Genomic DNA, 19561 nt, shown 5'->3' on the forward strand with positions numbered 1-19561 from the left:
GTTTTTATTTCATAGGACAAATGAATATGGATTTCACACAAAGTATAATTGAACCAATGACCTGAATTACACTAAATTGAAATAACGAACTAAGCGTCTATACCGTGACAACAAAAGACGTTATAATGTTATACGCGTCGGGCAAAATTGTAGTCTTTTCCGTATATGACTATACTTACTTTTAGTGTTGGCAATGTTTGGAGACGAGGGTAAGATGGCAGGCTCCTCATGGTTATGAGCATCCGGGCAAAGATGGGATAACACATAAAACGTCTCATTATAGTTCTAACTATACTATACCATTATCATGGTAGTTCATGTTGGGCAAATTCCGCTCATCTGCACACCGATGTCAATGCCAAGGGATATCTACAGTATGTGCCAACTTGTGTATTACACGCAACTCGATCTTTGCCACCTGTTTTGACGAACGCGCACTTATCATGGCAGGCGTAGTAGAGAATTATCAGTGCACTCTTTCGTTAGGCTGCCGTATTATGCCTATAGCAATGAACCCCATCTTCTTATTCTCTTTTTTTTTGGCGAAAAAAAGAAGAAGAAACAAAGTCCAGATACACTCAAATGCGCTCGAATTATAGGGCAAAATTTGGTTTTCAGCGAACTGACGAACGTATCAGACGTACGCCTAACGAATGATGAGCGTATAATGCTAACCGTTATTACCAGCATTGGAAGAAACAAAGAAAAGCCCGTGCCTGTATCGTCCATCCAACGGATGCTTGGCGTCCAATCAACCAGCGACTGTCCGACGCTGAAGCTGTACGCTCAAAACGAATGACAAGCGAATACTCAAGGTATGCATAACGTGCTGCGGCCGTCATTTGTGACATATTCGAAGTCTCTGAGCTTTCCTTTCCATTTAATTTAGTTTAGTTTACTTTATTTTAGTAGCTCAATGACCCTAGGGATATGCGGGTATAAAACAATAACATATTACAGGAAATGAAACTACTTATGCACAAAACGTCACTGGCGAGATCGATTTTACAAAATCTAACAAACACAATTGTCACAATACAAGGTTTGGCAAGTAATAGTAAGGCTTAACCGTCCTACGTACTTATACTTTATTTATAGGTAAAAACACAAACTTACAGGTAGGTTACTGGCACCGCCTGTCTGAGCGATAATACGAACATTTATTATTATTGTCTTACATGCAGAGGCTAGTTATCGTTGAAATCGTTGTCATGATGTCTGACGCAACAAAATACACGATACAACAAACCACCCTATATATTGTGTCCTAAATAGATACAAAATTGTAGTTTCTCTGTTTTGCAACCTCCATTAACCATACCAATGCAACCATGTACAAGCAAAACTTCCCGGCTTATTATTATCATTACTATTTAATTAATTTGGGGGAGGGGGAGACATGATGCCCATTTCGGGCAGATCTAAAGGAATTTCGTAAAGGGGCGGTGCCATTGCAAAATCAAAGGGGGCACACCCCCCCCCCCCATTTTTTTCTCTTCATTTCTGTTGTTTTATCAGACAATAAAGAGGGGGCGCGCACAGGTGCCCCCCCCCCCCCCCCCCCGGAACCGCCACGGCATGAACAGTATTAATTGAGATCCTATCCACCTAGTTCAAGCTCATATTGCTGACCTACAAGGCACAACATAGTTCTTCCCCAACATAAATTATCTGGCAGATTTGGTCAAGCAGTATCACCCTCCTCGTAACCTTCGCTCAAGCACCCAAGCGCTTCTTCACACACCCAGAACCAACACGTCATATTACGGGGGCAGATCTTTTGCAGTTGCTGGACCTAATCTTTGGAACAATCTCTCACAAAACATTCGACGGGCATCCAGTTTTTCAAATTTCAAATCCAGTCTGAAAACTCACCTTTTTCGTCTTCCTTGATTAAAATAAACATTCATTATCCTTTAGTTATTCATTGTATTTATCATCTTGATTGTTACATTTGTTAGTCATTTGTTTGTATGTTGTATCTTTGCCTTAATTGTACAGCGCATAGAGAAGCATGTGCTTATTATGCGCTTTAATAAATGTAGCATTATTATTAGTAGTAGTAGTAATGCTAGCTGCCGAGTTTGCTGAAAATCCGTCATGGGGTTTTCAACAATTAAAAATGCAACGCGTTTGAACAAGACGGAAGATGCATGACGGACGACGTATGACCCACGACGTACGACGCATGCACGACTCACAATGGACTACGAATGACAGCAATTACCTACGGGTCACTTTGATGTCTTGCTGATAACGCGTGAACGTGTGCGACACACACCGAATGACCAAACTTGACAAATTTATAGATTTTCTGCCCCCAGTGGAAGGCACGTTTCATATTTCAGTCGAACAATCACATTACACTCATTATAATAATGATGTGTTTTCCCAATATTACCTCTTCTCAAGAAAAACAACAAAACTTTAGATGGGAAGAAAGATTTCCTACATTAAAACTAATATCTACAAGTTTAAGTGTTTTCTTCTCCACTTCTAAGCAGCTCGAAAGATCAAATTAATACCGTGCATTTTCTAAGACCCACATACAATCATATACAGACATGGCAAACTGAGCAAATTATATACAATTACATATATTTTCAAACAACCAGAGGAATATTTCAGGAGAAGATAATAGTAAAATCAATTGTAATGAAGTTACTCCTCACCGAGAATAGTAATGTAAACAAAGGCGAAAGATGTGGCATACGTTCAAACTGTGATGACCATATGCCTATGCAAATGCAAATATGCTTCTCCATACAATTTAAAAAGCAATGAAAAGCAAAAGAACGGCAGCAAATTATTGCATATATTGCAATAATACAGTGACTAGTTTTCTGTGACAATCGCGACTCATATTGGGTGATGTTTGTAATACCGAAAGCTTGTTATTTTGAAGGATTTTTAATCCAAAAATGGAATAAGGTTCGTCATTTCGAATGTTCGTTAATCTAAAAGATAAAATAAAGTTTAGTTATCTCCAAGGTTCGTTAATCTTAAAATGAAATAAGGTTCGTTACTCCGAATGTTCGTCAATCATCAAAAATGAAATAAGATCCGTTATCTCGGCGGTTGTTAATTCGATTATAGAATTGGTTTTGTCTTTCCGAAGATTTTTTTTAATGAGATAAGGTCTGTTATTCTGAAGGTTCGTTATTCCAAAACTTCGTTAATCTTAAAATGAAATGAGGTTTCTCAATCCGTAATTAAAAAGAAGATGCGTACTAACGAACCATCAGAATAACAAACCCCCTTCCTTCCATTTTAGAATTTGGGTATAACGAACCTCGGGAATAGCGGCCTTCGGAATGACAAATTGAAAATGTATTCATCAGTGCATAAGCAAATGAGCTTGAGACAGTGGTCTTAGAATGCTGTCAAAAAATGAAAGTGTAAAATTCTTTGTAGACAGAACGATTCATAAAATTTCTCTCGAACTATGCGTATTCCATTTTAGAAAAATATGCACGAATGGTACATATACAGCATTGCACCAATCAAGCACAGTTAACAGTGTTTCCCACTGGAAAAAGTCCGAGCTGTGTAGATATGCTACCATTGTCTCTGACACTGCCCAAATATGAAGCTATGACGGTTAACACTTAACAGAGTGGAAATATAAGATCGGACTTCCTAGTGTACACGCAATGTACGATCTCCATAAATTTTTATGTAGGTCTAGGCTGGTGTTAAGACAAATCATACAGTAAGCACAATGATAAGTCGAATATCAGTGACTTTTTAACGTGTAACGATTTGTTCACTTCTTATAACTCCTAAGAATGGCATTGAATTTGTCTAACGTTTACTATTCTTTTAATGCTGGATTTTTTTTTGCCACCACACTACCCAGTCTAGAAACTTCCATGTGATTCTCCTTTAGGAAATCAAGTCCAAGAGGAACAAAGTTTGACAGTGTTACTCAGTTTCTTTCAATCACTTTATTTTCTCTATCTTCAAATGACGTATTCTCAGATTTCCCCAAACAATCATTATTATCTCCGAAATAAGTTCGTTTTTTTATACATTCATATTAGTGAATCTACGACTTCAGTTTTGACGTGAAGAATCATTATTCTAATTTCGAAGGTTACCTCCACATTCACTCCCCTCCCCACTTTTTCTTCCATTTATAACGCCTTAATTCTCTTACTACTCCCTCAACAACTCGTCTTTGCTACTCACATTCCTAAAACTCTCTATCCTACGTTCCACCACCCTCGGACATATTTCTCCATCCTTAGGCCGCGTTCATGCGAATTTCATAGCCAGAATCACAAACATGAATCATGATTCAAAACGGCGTTTCAAATCACGGTCTCAGTGGAAGAGCGTTCATGCGTGCTTTCGCAACGCTGATTCTGGCTCAGCTCATCCTTTGCCATTGCGCAGCGCACTGCGCAGTTTGACCTTGTCTCTGCAACTCGAGCCGGACCTCCTTATTCCAACTGTACAGGCCGTTACGTTTTTACTTCGATGAATACTTTCCGATAAGCTGTGGCATTCAGGCTCTGCCCACAGATCGAAGAACAGATCGAGGAATAATACTAATTCTTCGTCTCTCCAATTGTTTTCCTTGGTAGACACAGCGCTGCAACCATTACTTTTATCAACTCAGTCGGAGAGTAATTACATGTATTATTATATTAAACAGTTAACGTTAGATACGAGCATAGAATCGGTGTGCGGCGTTGATGTAAACAAACAAGTGCAAGTATGGTACCAAAACACACGATTCATAAAACGTACACAAGCGCGCGAACAGAACTAGAAGCTGTGGGATACCCCATGAGACACGCATGCGCACAGCGCACAATGACGTCATAGAATCATGATTGAAATCACGGTTGCGTTCATGCGGTTTCTGCGATCGTGATTCTGGCAGAATCATGATTCAAAACGCCCTTTTTTCCGCGTTTCAGATCGGCGTTTTGAAACGCGTTTAAATGGAAAAATCGCATGAACGCAACGCAACTAAACACGTTTAGCGACTAAACGTGTTTAGAAACGCAATTCTAGTTTCGCATGAACGCAGCCTTAGACACGTCTCTCCATCTTCGGACATATTCCCCTGCCATGTCATCATGCTGCGTTAGATCTACAGTACTCTTACTGCCGGTCTAATCGAACCAGTTCAACGCTCAGTTTCCACAGCTTTTCGGCGGCTTCATCGTCCTTGGCAGCTGCACTTTCAGATGCCGGGGCACAGTCACTATGAGAAACAACGCGAAAGAAATGAGAATGAGATTATAATACACTAATTCACAATTTAGTCATGGGGGTGAACTGTCACTTGGTCTACTACCACTTTGTTTAATTGCCATTAAGTTTTAACCTACATTACATGTATCCCTGTTTCGTCTACAATCACTTCGTCTAATGACCTTTAAGTCCAATTGCCATTTAGCCTCATTACCAGCTGGTCTATATACTTCCGGATGGGCTTTGCCCAATTCGTCTAATACCCACAGTTTTGTTAGACAAAATGGCAATTAGCCATCTGGTCATTAGACGAAACGATAAGTAGCCAAACTGGGCATTAGAAGAAGTGACAAGTAGACCAAACGGGCATTAAACAAACAAACAAACAAACAAACAAACAAAAAGCAACGATGATAGTAGCAGAAGCATTATCGGTGGTTGTGAAGCAACAAGTGCCGACAAAACCAAAAAATGATTCGGAATAAATGATAACAGCACTTAATGAATAAATATGATGCTTCATCACGAAGGCCAAAATGTCGGGAAAATGATTTTTTTTTTTGACAGATACGGACTTGCTAAATGCTACACTTTAAATTTATATATATAGTTTGTCATATATACATGTACTTCATTATTAAAAGGAATATATTTTCAAAAAGAATGAAAAATTAGAAAACTGTAAAGGTAACAATAATGCCAAAGTTGGTTTTACAAGTATTTTCTTCCTTTTTATATAATCTCCGACTTTATGTGGGTAAAATGATCACAACCATATATGAAATATAATCAGGAATTAATAGATAACAATATATTATAAGTACATTAATGTGACAAGAACTGGTATAACCCGTCAAAGAAATCGTCGCACCTGTAGTAGAGGCCAGTTTCGTTGGCAGCCTTCTCATCCACGCAGCAGTAAATGTTGGTCTGTGCTCCTTGCTCCGCCGTCTTAAAGAAGAGACGCATCACCGGCTCGAAGAGTTTAAAGAGGATGCCATTGGAACCAAAATGACGCTGGAGGTCGGTGTCTACCCCACCGGGGTGGAGGGAGTAACAGGTTACACCAGTGTCTGGATAGAAAACAAACAAACAAACAAACAAACAACAAACAAGCAAAGACACGGGCTTAATATTCATTTTATACTTGGCTTTCAATGTACACACGTAATCCGCAGTGACATTTGGTTTGTTAGTCCTATCCAAGGATTTAACAAAAGCTCGAAATTAAGAAATTCGCACATCAACTGCCATGGCGTGATTTGGGATGCAGCTACGGTCCAGGCCTAACAGATCAAACTGGATTGACATGTTAAGATTAAATTTAATTATTTTGTGGATATGGTGACACGTTATGACAAAAAATGGTCTATGTCATGTGGTGCTTATCAACAACATTTCCATGAGGGAAATTTCCATGAGGGAAATTACAAAGCAGAGATTGTTGTACTTTCCGAAACGTAAGAAATGACTATGGGCTACTGCCGCCCCCCCCCCCCCTCTTTGGGATTTCTGTGACGTAGGAGACCGGAGGTGTTTAGTGATTATTGATTGCGAGATAATTATATGCATAATATACATGTAAATGTTTGATATGTTTGAAGAATAATTCAGTGATATGGATGATTTCTTTTCCTGCCAAGCAAATGTATATCGGTAAATAGCTGATTGTTTACATTTTTTTTTTCCTTGTCAGTGGGAGCTCTGTCCACTTCCACTCTCCACTGCCTAGTACGTGTAGCACACGTCCTTACATGTTAAATAAGTTCATGATAGGCATTGTACGCGAGGCCATGGTCTTGTACCATACGCAACGATGTTGATTCCGTGTCATCTGTGTTCATGTTCGTTTCCTTGTTTTGTCTGTGTTTCATGTTTCTCTGTACGCATTTCGGTTTCCTTTCTTCTTTTAGGTCTGCATACCCCCACGTAGCTGTTGAGCTAGGACCAGGCGGGAAGCCAGCTATCAATTCCCGAATGTTTTATATTTTAACCCATGGCTAACACAATAAATTTTGCTTTTAATTCTTTGAATAGTGATGAATTTGATTTGATTTTTTTGATTTTGATTTTATTTCACTTCCAACAAACAAATAAGAAATACAAAGAAACACTCATATGCACAGACGTCATGAAATCAGTACCACAATGCGATGAACAGAATAATATTGTAAGAGAAATATAGGTAAATTATCAACAGAGATACAAATATGTGTTACGTCACTGTGGTAAATGCATAAACGATATTGCTGGAAATGGAGGGGACTGCTAAAAAGCAGAGCTTGTAGAATGCAGTCCCCTCATAAAGAAAAAAAATGCAAAACAACAACAACAACAACAACAACAAATTTCCCTAAGCGGTAGCAAAAACAAAAACAAAAACAAAAACAGAAACAAAAAAAAAACAGACAAGAGTAATACACAGATACAAGCACACTTACGGACGCACATTAACAAACACATGGCGGCTCTCTTGTAAGGAAAAAAATTGAGGAGGATAGAAAGATATAGTAGTGAAGAAGGTAGTAAGTTCGAGGTGGACAAGGGGGGGGGGGGAGGAGGGGAGAGGAGAGGAAAATGGTGGGTCATATCCTGGGCACTGGAGGCACAGAAGCACAAGCTCGCTGATGAAGAAAGAGTAGTGAGAATAACGAAGCAACAACAACTTTGAAAATCAAAAGTAAAAAAAGAAAAATGAATTATGCTGCGTACGAAGTTTTTAGATAATTTTTTAACTTTAAAGAAAATGTATGAAAACTTAAAGCTTCTTTTATAATATTATCCAGAGAATTCCAGAATTTTGGTCCAGAAAAGGAGAATAAAGATTTTGCAAAAACCGTCCTAGTCAAATGCAAATGATATTCATGGGATTGACGGGTTGGATATGCATGAACAGTTTCATTCTTTAAAAACATGGAATCAAACACAAGGGGGAGAGAATGGTTGGTGAGTTTATACATGAATTGTCCTAATTGCAAACGATAAAGATCATGAATTTTCAAAATATTATTTTCGTGGAATAAATTATTAGTATGACTTCTCCACGATTCGTGACAAATGATACGAAGAGCTTTTTTCTGTGATAATAATATTCTTTCTGTATAAGTAGAAAAAGTGTTTCCCCATGCGAGTATCCCATAATTTAAGTAAGGTAGTATCAAAGTAGAATATAACATAAAAAGTACATTTTTGGGAAGATGAAATTTAACTTTGTTTATAACACTTATATTCCTTGAAATAACACGACATTCTATAACACATTCTATAACACAGTAAGGCACTCTGAATCTGATCATGTAAATATTATTTCCAGTGTATAATGAAGATTACATATCCGAAAAATACAATACCGCAGCACAAGAATTTGAATATAACTTTGACTCAAATGATCCAGTCCAGAGTCCATCGTGTGTTTATTTGACCGAAAATCAGTATAGAAATCGGATCACGAATACAGTTGGTGAAACATTTTTGTTAGCTCACTTTAACTTACGCAGTTTCAACAAAAATTTTGATAAGTTGCGCTTACTTTTAGAAAACCCAGATCATAAATCTTGCTCCATCATAGGGTTAACAGAAACATGGTTGAACTCTAACATCAGTCATTTATTTTCTTTACCCGGATTCGAATTTGTATTTAGAAATAGAAGCGAGAGAGTTGGTGGTGGAGTTGGTTTGTACATCTCGAAAAAATTAAATATATTATACATGAGGAGATTAGTGTTATGAGCGATGTACTTGAATCCCTTTTTATTGAATTGATAAATCCACATGGAAAAAACATTATGATTGGTGTAATTTACAGGCCCCTCGTTCAAATTTGAATGATTTTTTTTGACAGTTTTGCAGGATTTAGTACAAAATCCCATGATACTTAATAAAGATACATTTTTGACGGGCGATTTTAATATCGATCTCATGAAATGTAACTCCCAAACAGTGGCGTATCTAGGGAAAACGGCGCCCGGGGCAAGCACGAAAATTGCGCCCCTAATTCCTGAAAAAGTGTTCAACCCAACCTCATCCCGGTAGGGACTTTAAACAAGGTCCACATGATGCTTTTTCAAGCACTTAAAAGGGATCTTTTGAGGGTGATTTAAATGTAATGAATTTTGATAGATTTTGGCGAGCGAGCGCAGCGAGCGAGCCGAAAATTTTTGTATTTCAGCTTACAAAACATGGAATTCTTGTCATTTTTTGCTTACCAAATCTTACAATTCTAAACAAGATATAGTGACGGCCTTATAGATAACGATTTATACCAAAAAACTGAGGACCATACTCTACATTAGTACGCGCGAGTGAGCTGAAATTTGTATATGTCCTCGTCATCATCACGTATTGTTCTTATCTTTTTTAGTATAAATTTTGGCGAGCGAGCGCAGCGAGCGAGCCGAAAATTTTTGTATTTCAGCTTACAAAACATGGAATTCTTGTCATTTTTTGCTTATTAAATCTCACAATTATAGTGACGACCTTATAGATAACGATTTATATCAACAAAGTGAGGACTTGAAAAAATACTCTAAATTAGTACGAGCGAGTCATCATTACGTTTTTTTTCTTATCTTTTTTGATTTTTTTTTTTTGCGCCCCCCTCCCCCGTATATATATGTTCGAAACCGTTGGCGTCCTCTTTTGATAAAATCGGCGATCGCTTCAGAACGAATGAAATTGCAGACGCTGCTTCGTGTAACATTTTTCCTGCTAAATATAAAATGACATGAGTGAACACAATAGACATTGTCATTTTGTCCGCGTCATCGTCACGTTTTGTTCCTATCTTCTTCTCTTTTTTATACAAATTTTGGCGAGCGAGCGTAGCGAGCGAGCCGAAAATTTTTGTATTTCAGCTTACAAATCATGAAACTCTTGTCATTTTTTGCTTATTAAATCTTACAATTCTAATCAAGATAATAGTGACGGCCTTATAGATAACGATTTATACCAACAAACCGAGGACTTGAAAAAATAATCTAAATTAGTACGAGCGAGTGAGCCGAAATTTGTATATTTCCGCGTCATCATTACGTTTTGTTATCATCTTGTTTGATTCGGGTTTTTTTTTGCGCCCCCCCCCCTCCCGTATGTTCGAAACCGTTGGCGCCTTCTTTTGATCCAATTGGCGATCGCTTCAGAACGAAAGAAATTGCAGCCGCTGCTCCGTGAAACATTTTGCCGAAAATTTTTGTATTTCAGCTCACAGAACATGGAATTTTTGTGTGAACACAATAAACATTGTCATTTTGTCCGCGTCATCATGTTTAGTTTTTATCTTGTTTGATTTGGTCTTTTGCCCCCCCCCCCCCCCCCCCCCCACCACCACCATTCTCCCTCCTCCCTTCCGGGCGAGTTTTTTTTTTTTTTTCCCTTCTTCTTCTTCTTTTCTTTTTTTCTTCTTCTTCTTCGTTTTTTTTTTTTCGTTTTTTTGCGCCCCCAAGGAGTGGCGCCCGGGGCACGTGCCCCCCTTGCCCCCCCCTAGATACGCCACTGCTCCCAAAACAGTTCAAAACAATTTATAGAAGCATTAATGTCTGCTTCGTTTTTACCATTAATCTCCAAGCCTACCCGTGTCGCCAGCCAATCGGCTACCCTCATAGACAACATTTTTTGTAATGTTTTTCCAATTCCTGAGTCTGGTATCGTCCTCTCAGACATCACTGACCATTTTCCTATATTTGCTCAGGTACCAATTAAACTGATTAAACAAAATAATTATTATAAGCGTCGTAAGATTACTGCAGATAATCTTACAAGTCTCCAAAACAGTTTAAAAGAAATCGACTGGTCTTCTGTATACAACATTACCGATGTCAACTTGTCTTATGACTATTTCATATCTATTCTTACCTCCGAAATCGATAACCATATTCCCCTGCGTAACATAAAAAATATATATAAGCAAATTCCAAGACTCCCGTGGATAACCCAGTCTATATTACGATCTATAAATAGGAAAAATTATTTGTTTTATAAATATAGATGCAATCCAACTGAAAAAATAAGAAAAAATATGTTTCATACAAAAACACACTCACCAAACTATTACGTACGCAGAAGAAAATGTTTTATGTTAATCAGATAAGCAAATACAAAAATGATATCAAAAACACACGGAAAACATTAAAGAATGCTATGAATACATCTAACAATTCATCTAATATTTCTGAAATTCGGTGGGGCAATGCCTCCAGCAACACTCCCGCTGGCATGGCGGAAATTTTCAATGACTTTTTCTCTTCAATTGGAAAAAAATCTTTCTCAAAATATTCCTCTTTCTAGTAAATCTTTTAATGATTTTTTAGATACACCTAACTCCAAAACTATATTTTTTGACCCAACATATAAAGAAGAAATAATAAAGATTGTTGCTAATTTGAAAGAAGTAAAAAGTCCTGGCCATGACGGAATTGACAACTATTTGATAAAAAACATAATTCCTCAAATAGTGGATCCCTTAGTACACATTATCAACTCATCGCTTACAAGTGGCTATGTGCCAAATAGCATGAAACTTGCGAAAGTAATTCCTATTTACAAGAAAGGGGAGAAGGATGATGTCAATAACTATAGACCCATATCTTTACTATCTTCTATTTCTAAGATTTTTGACAGAATAGTTTATATCAGGACAGTACGTTTTCTTAAAACCTGCGACATATTCTCAAACTTTCAATTTGGATTCAGGGAAAATCACAGCACAACACACGCACTACTTGCCCTCATCGACAAAGTCACACACGCACTCGACACACTTTCACACGCAATAGGTATCTTCTTGGACTTCTCCAAGGCCTTTGACACGATTAACCACGGTATACTTCTCGCCAAACTGTCTCATTATGGAATACGTGGAAAGGCCTTGGAGTGGTTCACGAGTTACCTATCAGAAAGATCCTAATTTGTACATGTCATCGGCTTTGACTCCCAAAGTAAAACAATTGCATGTGGTGTTCCACAAGGGAGTTTATTAGGCCCTTTGTTATTCATTATTTATATTAATGATTTTCATAGATCCTCGGAGAAACTATCATTCATATTATTTGCGGATGACTCTAACCTTTTTTTTTTTTTCTCACTCTGACCCAAACATTTTAATAAGAACAGTCAATGAAGAACTGAAAAAGGTTATACAATGGATATACGCAAATAAATTGTCATTAAATACTCAAAAAACAAAAGTTATGCTTTTTAGTAATTCTTTAGATAGCCTCCCGAGCAAAATAACATTTGATACTACTCCTTTAGAAGAAGTTTCTTCTTTTAAATATCTTGGTGTTTGCGTCGATAACAAGCTTTCATGGAGGAATCATATTGATAACATATGTAAAATTATATCACGTAACATTGGCGTAATGAATAGATTAAGATATTATCTTCCTTCATCTGCATTATTAACTCTTTATTCTAGTTTGATACTACCTTATTTAAACTACGGGATTCTTGCTTGGGGTAATACATATCAGATGTTACTTGATAAACTTCTTTTATTGCAAAAGAAAGCGCTTAGAATTGTTTTTAATTTACATACCCGAGAACATACAAATGCTTTGTTTTCTGACCATAAAATATTAAAAGTAAATGATTTGTATGTGTTTCAACCTGGCCAGTTAATGTTTAATTACAACAGTAACTCTTTACCTAAAATATTCCACGATTGATTTCATTGAAACAGTCATGTTCATAACTATCCCACGCGACGATCCGACGAATTTCATCTTCCATTAATGAGAACCGCACATGCCCAAAATACATTTCATTATACCGGACCAAGACTTTGGAATAATTTAGATAATAGTTTCAAAGATTCCCCCAAATTTGTTACATTTAAATACAAATTCAGAAAACATTTACTTTCTACTTATAATCTTAGATAATTTAAATTGTTTTAATTCATGCTTGAGCTTTCACCTGTCCTGATGTTGCAGCACTTGGCGTGTTCTGTGTGCAGACTTCTCTTCTTTCTTCTCTCCTCTTCCTTTCCTGTCTTTTGTTCTTCGTAGACTTGTATTGTTACCGTCTTTTGTTCTTCGTAGACTTGTATTGTTACCGTCTTCTCTCCTCTCGGTACTGTCTCGCGTCTTACAGTGTATATACTTGTGGGTAATCGAATGTGTGTACGAACGTGTTGTCCTTATATTTTCCCGGTACACGTGGTTCAGTGAGCAATGTCCGGGCACTAGCATTGGTATTCTATATTTTTTTCCCAACCGGTGTATCTCAAAATAATTACATGTATATTGTTATAGAATAGTATATCATTTACTCATTATTTATCTAGCGATCCACGTCCGACAAGCTTTGCTTTTTAGTGGATCACTATTTTCCATAATCGAATTCATTTTCCGCTCGCCCACGAAGTATTTATACAGTGTTTTTCCTAAATATTGTATATGTTATATGTTGTTTTATAATTTGTCTCGTATATATATTACATGAACCTTTTGCAAACGTTTGAACAATATTATTTCATCACATGTATACTTTTTACTATGCTTTTTGATTTTCGATGATTGGAAATAAACTATGATTGAATTGAAAAAAAGGTAATAACATGCAACGGCGCGAATCTGACATTAAATGTGTTTATGGCATAACACTTAACACCGATAAAGTTTTGGTATCCAGAATGGTTATCCAGTGGTTCAACTGTTGATGTTATGAGATGACAAATTTAATGACGTGACTTGGAGTAAAATTATGAATTCACTTGAAAATCTGCACTAGTCTGTTTACCTTTCAGTTTCTTGGCTAGCTCCCTGGTGAAGAGAACGTTGGCAAGCTTGCTCTGGGCGTAGGAGGCCGTGGAACTGTACTTCTTAGTGAGCATGATGTCATCAAAATGCATGCGGCCGAACTTGTGAGCGCTGGACGACACGTTGACGATGCGGCTCGGGGCTGATGCCTTGAGGAGGTCGAGTAGGAGGTGGGTCAGGAGAAAGTGACCCAGGTGGTTGACCCCGAACTGCATCTCAAACTCATCCTCCGTCTTCCACTCAGGACACATCATGATTCCTGGAGAGGACAAAATTCATCCAGCAGAATCAGTGCCAAGCTGCGTTTTCATGGTTAACACGTACTATAATTATTATTTCCACTGAAGTAATAGGGAGTTTAACGATATGAATCTTTTACCATGATCAGAAAGAATCCTTGTAACCATAACGATGTTATCACCAATGCTCATGAGCAGGAATCTCTCTTAATCATGTATGAATTTCTAGTATATATTTCTAGTATAATTTCTAGTATATTTCTGGTATATCAATTTAATTAACTGCCATCTTTTTCCAATCCTCTTGTGGACTCTTTGGACTTAGTGTACCGCGCTTTGGGGTTCTCTGTGCCAATTGGCACTCAAAGCACATAAAGTCCCGAATTGACGAAGGTGGTTATTGAAACCACGGTTTAAACCACGGACAATTTGTATGGGGCGCCAAGTGTCGCATGGCCTATTTCGTTCATTAAAGAAATTATCATTTCGTCGACGAAGGCCGACACTTGGCGCTCCATACAAATTGACCATGGTTTAAACCATGGTTTCAATTGTATCACCTTCGTTAATTCGGGCCAAAGGGTCAATCGAAAGCTTAACGTTGATGGCGGTTTGTATAAGGACAGAACGGGATAGAAAAGTGGGTATAGAAATGCGGATTTTTCTCGCAATTTTACCTGCGTTGTTGAGAAGGATTTCCAAATGTTTCTCCTCCCTCTTGATCTCGGCGGCAAAGTCCCGGATGGACTTCATCGAGGCCAGGTCCAGTTTCTTGACCACTACGTCCTTGTTTCCTGACTCTCTGATGACCCATAGCTGGGCCTCCTCGGCCTTCTTCAGGTCACGACACGCCATGATGACACGGGCTCCTTTACAGGAAGCAAATACAAACTTTAAGAATGGCTTAACTTTTATTTTAGAAGAAGAAGAGGAGGATTTGGAAGATCTTAACCTGCTACTTCTTTTGTATTTAGAGGACGTTAATATTTAAAGCAAAAATAATAGTATGTGCAGATGGTCTGGAAGCCATGGTAAGTGCTATACAAGGTTTGGACATTCAAAGAAACTAATCCCTCAAATCATATAATACATACCCATCGAATGTCGATGTTAACATTGATTAGATTATAATTCTCCTGATAAGGCTGGTTTTGTAACATGAATTAGACAAAAGGTTGCCAAGAGATGTTGAAGGAAAAGCGTTGAAATGTTGATTTTGAGCTCCCATCAAAACAAGGCATCACAACTTTTGAAAGAGCAACAACAACATGACTATGGAAAATCTTTATTTCTAGGAGAATCATTGTTTGAAATAAAAGAGAATATGAAAATGTAATATAACATGCATGTCTACAATGGTAAAGTACAGACGCCTACCTCGCTTGGCCAGGTCCTTAGCCGACTCTTTCCCGATGCCTGTATTACATCCTGTGATGATCACCGTCTTGCCGTCAAGTCGCGCCTTGCTGTAACAGCGCCCTCCCTGCAGGAAGCGTCTGAAGAAGTAGAAGGAGACTACAACTGCAGGAGAGAGAGGGAGAGGGTACGTCGAAGAGAGAGAGATTTTTGCTTTTAAACAAACAGACAAAAATTTTGTTTTAGTCAAACATCTCCTTTCTTCTCCCCTTTCTAGTTCTATTCTTTCTCTAAACTGAATGTTTCAAGCAATTGCATGATTACAAATAATAGCATTATCTAATGTGGAGGCTTTTCCACCCTCAATTGATCACATTAAAAAGTAGTCTGAGTAAACCCACGAAAATGGCAAATAGAATGAGGGACTGGACAACAGATAACGAAACATGATTCCAATAGAAGGGAACTGCAATAAAACCCCATTAAAAACCCATGCCTTGTAACTCCAGCAGACTGATTTCCTTTTTGTTACCGAAGATCCACTACCTCCGTCATCAATGTTATCAGCATCAATTTTCATTTCATTTCATTTCGATTATTCATTTTCATTTTCAACAAAAAAATAACTGTATAGTAAACATTTGCAAAGAGCAATATACATATTCTATACATGATACCCCAGTTGAACCTCTCTTATCCGGCCTCCCTTTATCCGGATCTCTCTATTATACGGACGCAATCTCGCCGTGATTTTTTTTTTTTTTTTTTTTATAATTACGGGAGGAAAGGGGGATTCCCAACTCCTTGAGAACTCCTACACAAACACACATGAATTACATATACTTGATAAATTTCTTGATAATTATTTAGGTAAATCATCCCAAGAATTTATAAAAGAAAATGATTTCATTCTTGCAAACACGAACCTCTATTTGGGGGTCTGTTACTGAGTGTAACAATGAAAAGGTTGCAGTATACACATTACTACATGTGGCACTACAATGGGCTACATCAGTACATGTGTATGTACATGTAAATGTACATGTATAAAGCATTGAGTCTCCCGTATCCGGCCAAATCCCTTATCCGGATGAGCCCCGGTCCCGACTTGTCCGGATACGAGAGGTTCAACTGTAATATCGAAACATAGTACAAACACACAATAGATTGTTTAGCCACGATGAATGATATTTAGGCCCTATGTATACTAAATATTTTTTGCCAATGTCGAACATGGATGAAAGCTACGGGGCAAAGCTTGTACTAAAGAAGGTATGGAAAAGTGTACCATATAATATATACGGAACGTGTATATAAAGTGACAACAACAAAATAATAAGTTACAAAGTAACAAATCTTCGCGCAGAATTCATTTTTTTTTAATCAGTGTACAGTCATTTTGTTACCATAGTATAACAACGATAACACTACTAATAGTTGAAGAATATCGAAAAGTTTATCATAATTCTATCATCTTTATCATTATCACTGCCATTTAAAATGTAGATTTAATTATCATCATCAAGATAGTCGTTCAAAACTGGCAAAGAATGCTATAATGTACATCAAACTTTGGAGAACTGTTTGCGACGTTGCGTAGTATAGTTGGAGCCAATATATTAGGTCAAAGCCATGTTTGGAAGACTGCCAGCCCTCAACGTGTGTTTACACTCCCTTGGTACCGACCCCTTTAACGCCCCGCCCCTTTATTATAGCGCCCCTCCTATATATCCCCCTCCCCCTCCCTCGGAACGTCGTGTACAGGGGATGATGCGCACGGAGTAGTGCCCTCATCTTATACCTGATCTCCTCCATAATCATTACGCTTTGACTTTTGAGTTTGGTTTATAGGGTTGGTCTATTTCTGCATTCAAACAAATACAAATTCAAACCAAATTCCAAATGTATAAGCAATGACAAATGCAAAATATTACACAATATTACACAAAAAATAAGTAGAAAACATGCAGTATATATTATACAATAAACATTAACGTTAATAAAACATGAAAACACAAAATAAGATAAGAAGTACTATATTAATTAGTAGATATTCTTCCTGCAAAATGGAGAGATAATAAATGCAGACGACCGCCATCGCAGGCGGTTAGGCTGGAAACGGATAAGGTCTCCTAATTGCTTTTGCATTATACATGGTTAGAACAGTGGTTTCTCATTACGGTAGTAAGCCTCTTTCCCCCTTTCAGGTATAATTAAAATGCTGATTACCTCCTAAAATTTTCCTTTCTCTCTGAAATTAAGTTATGAGCGAATCTCGCACGGCCTTTCCAGAATAGCGCTATGCATGCAGTAGACATGGTAAAATGGCAATATTACTTGCGTCACCTGCATCAAAAGCACCACCACAGAAACTCACACAAAATACACACACATACATTGTAAAGCCAAAAGGACGAGGAAACTATCGAATATATGACCTAAGTACACGTTCGGATAATAGTGCCCAGGTCGTCGCACCAGACTGTACTCGTATACCTATTGCAGTTTCCTAGAGTTGGTAGAGAAGGCATTTTCCACCAATACGGTGGACTGGGGTGAGAGCGAAGAGGACGAAGCAAAGTGTTCATCATACTGAAAGAGAACAAAATCATAAACTTACCTGCCAAACCACCTACAGCTACCGTGGTGAAAGAACAGCACCCTGCCATGTTGCTTATAAATCCAAGTTTTATCGTCGGTCACTTAAAATCTGGAAGTTCGGGAATGGGAGAAAATGCAGGGGAGCAAACGCGAACCTCACACCACTGATCTATCTTGGCACTTTTGGAAGCGGCACTGAACACGGCTGACCGTCTGCTTAGATATGATTTAGCGTAAGATTACAAGATCAAGTTCACCGCCACTCTGGGCTGTGGTACTGTAATCATTCGCTGGATATGTTTTGTGAACGTGTCTATATTATGACCTTCGTATACAAATCTGATATGGATTCTCGATGCGAAGTGCGGTTGGAGCGCGGTTTGCCTGAAATAATACGTTTGCGCACCCCGTTCTTGAACACACAACTATCATTTCGTAGTCGGTTTGAATGGTGATTAATTGTACTTCTGCCGACTCTGTGTATGCGTGATTGATTGTAGTCACGATGGCTTTCGTGTATGATGTATAGAGATGTCAAGTTCCACCTGTAGCCTTTTTAAAGGGTCACAGTAGGCAGTCAAATATCTTGCGCTAGAAAATTGACCTGACGGATATATCACGAAGAAACTTGCGATGACACTTTGCTCCTCCCTTGCCAAGCTCTTTGCCTCCTTTACCGGGGGGGGGGGGGGGGGGCACATTCAGTTTCGCTTCCAATTTCAAGTTTATCAAATCAGCCGATCTATTTGCAGGAGGTAGATTGTAGTCATGAGAGCAAAATGTTTGCGTATAAATGGTTATCTTTTGTATAGTTACCAAAGTTTTTTTTTATGAAACCAATTATTGTTTTTTCCCCTTAGCAAGATAATTTCTATTCTATGGTTCTTTTGCAATTCATTTTTTTTCTTGTAATGTTTCTAAACTGATACGGTTAAGAGAAAAAGAAGAGAAAAGAAAATGGCCAGGGGCATCATCAAGTTTGGTAAGCTTTCGTGTGGCTCCTTTTCTCCGTTTCACACTATATCGGTAATCTAAACAATGATTTATATTAACGAGTCGCTCGCTATAGAGTCGTGCACGTGACTGTGTCGCGTTTTAACCCTATATGGGAGTTAAATACTAGTAATTCGGAGGCAGCAGGTTTAACACGAGCACTCGCCATAAACGCCTGTATAGCAGTATTCCACGAGTGAAGTGTGATTTCAATTTGAACACCTCAATCCTCAATGAAGAGCATAATTATATCATCATCATCATCTTTCCTGAGCAAAATATCAACAACAGTGCTTTAGAAACAATTAACCAAATGTTTCTTTAAAGGGGCTGTACAGTATACTGGTTGAGGTGGGGATTCATATTTTTTACTATTCCTAGTATAAGTGAGGTAATGAGAAACCTCAT

At 38.0% G+C, this 19561-nt stretch overlaps 1 protein-coding gene across 1 annotated transcript; it reads right to left on the bottom strand.

The window, feature by feature from the left end:
• Nucleotides 1-5115: 5115 nt before the first annotated feature.
• On the bottom strand, nt 5116-18446 carry LOC140235598 (retinol dehydrogenase 12-like). Its single transcript, XM_072315603.1, has 6 exons — nt 18180-18446; nt 15581-15724; nt 14881-15072; nt 13945-14223; nt 6080-6281; nt 5116-5218 (listed from the first exon to the last, which is right to left on the bottom strand). The coding sequence occupies exons 1-6, from the start codon at nt 18226-18228 to the stop codon at nt 5116-5118; spliced, it is 969 nt and encodes a 322-aa protein (XP_072171704.1). The 5' UTR covers nt 18229-18446.
• Between the last annotated feature and the right edge of the window lie 1115 nt (nt 18447-19561).

Source organism: Diadema setosum, chromosome 12 (assembly GCF_964275005.1).
Source record: "Diadema setosum chromosome 12, eeDiaSeto1, whole genome shotgun sequence".
Lineage (NCBI taxonomy): Eukaryota > Metazoa > Echinodermata > Echinoidea > Diadematoida > Diadematidae > Diadema > Diadema setosum.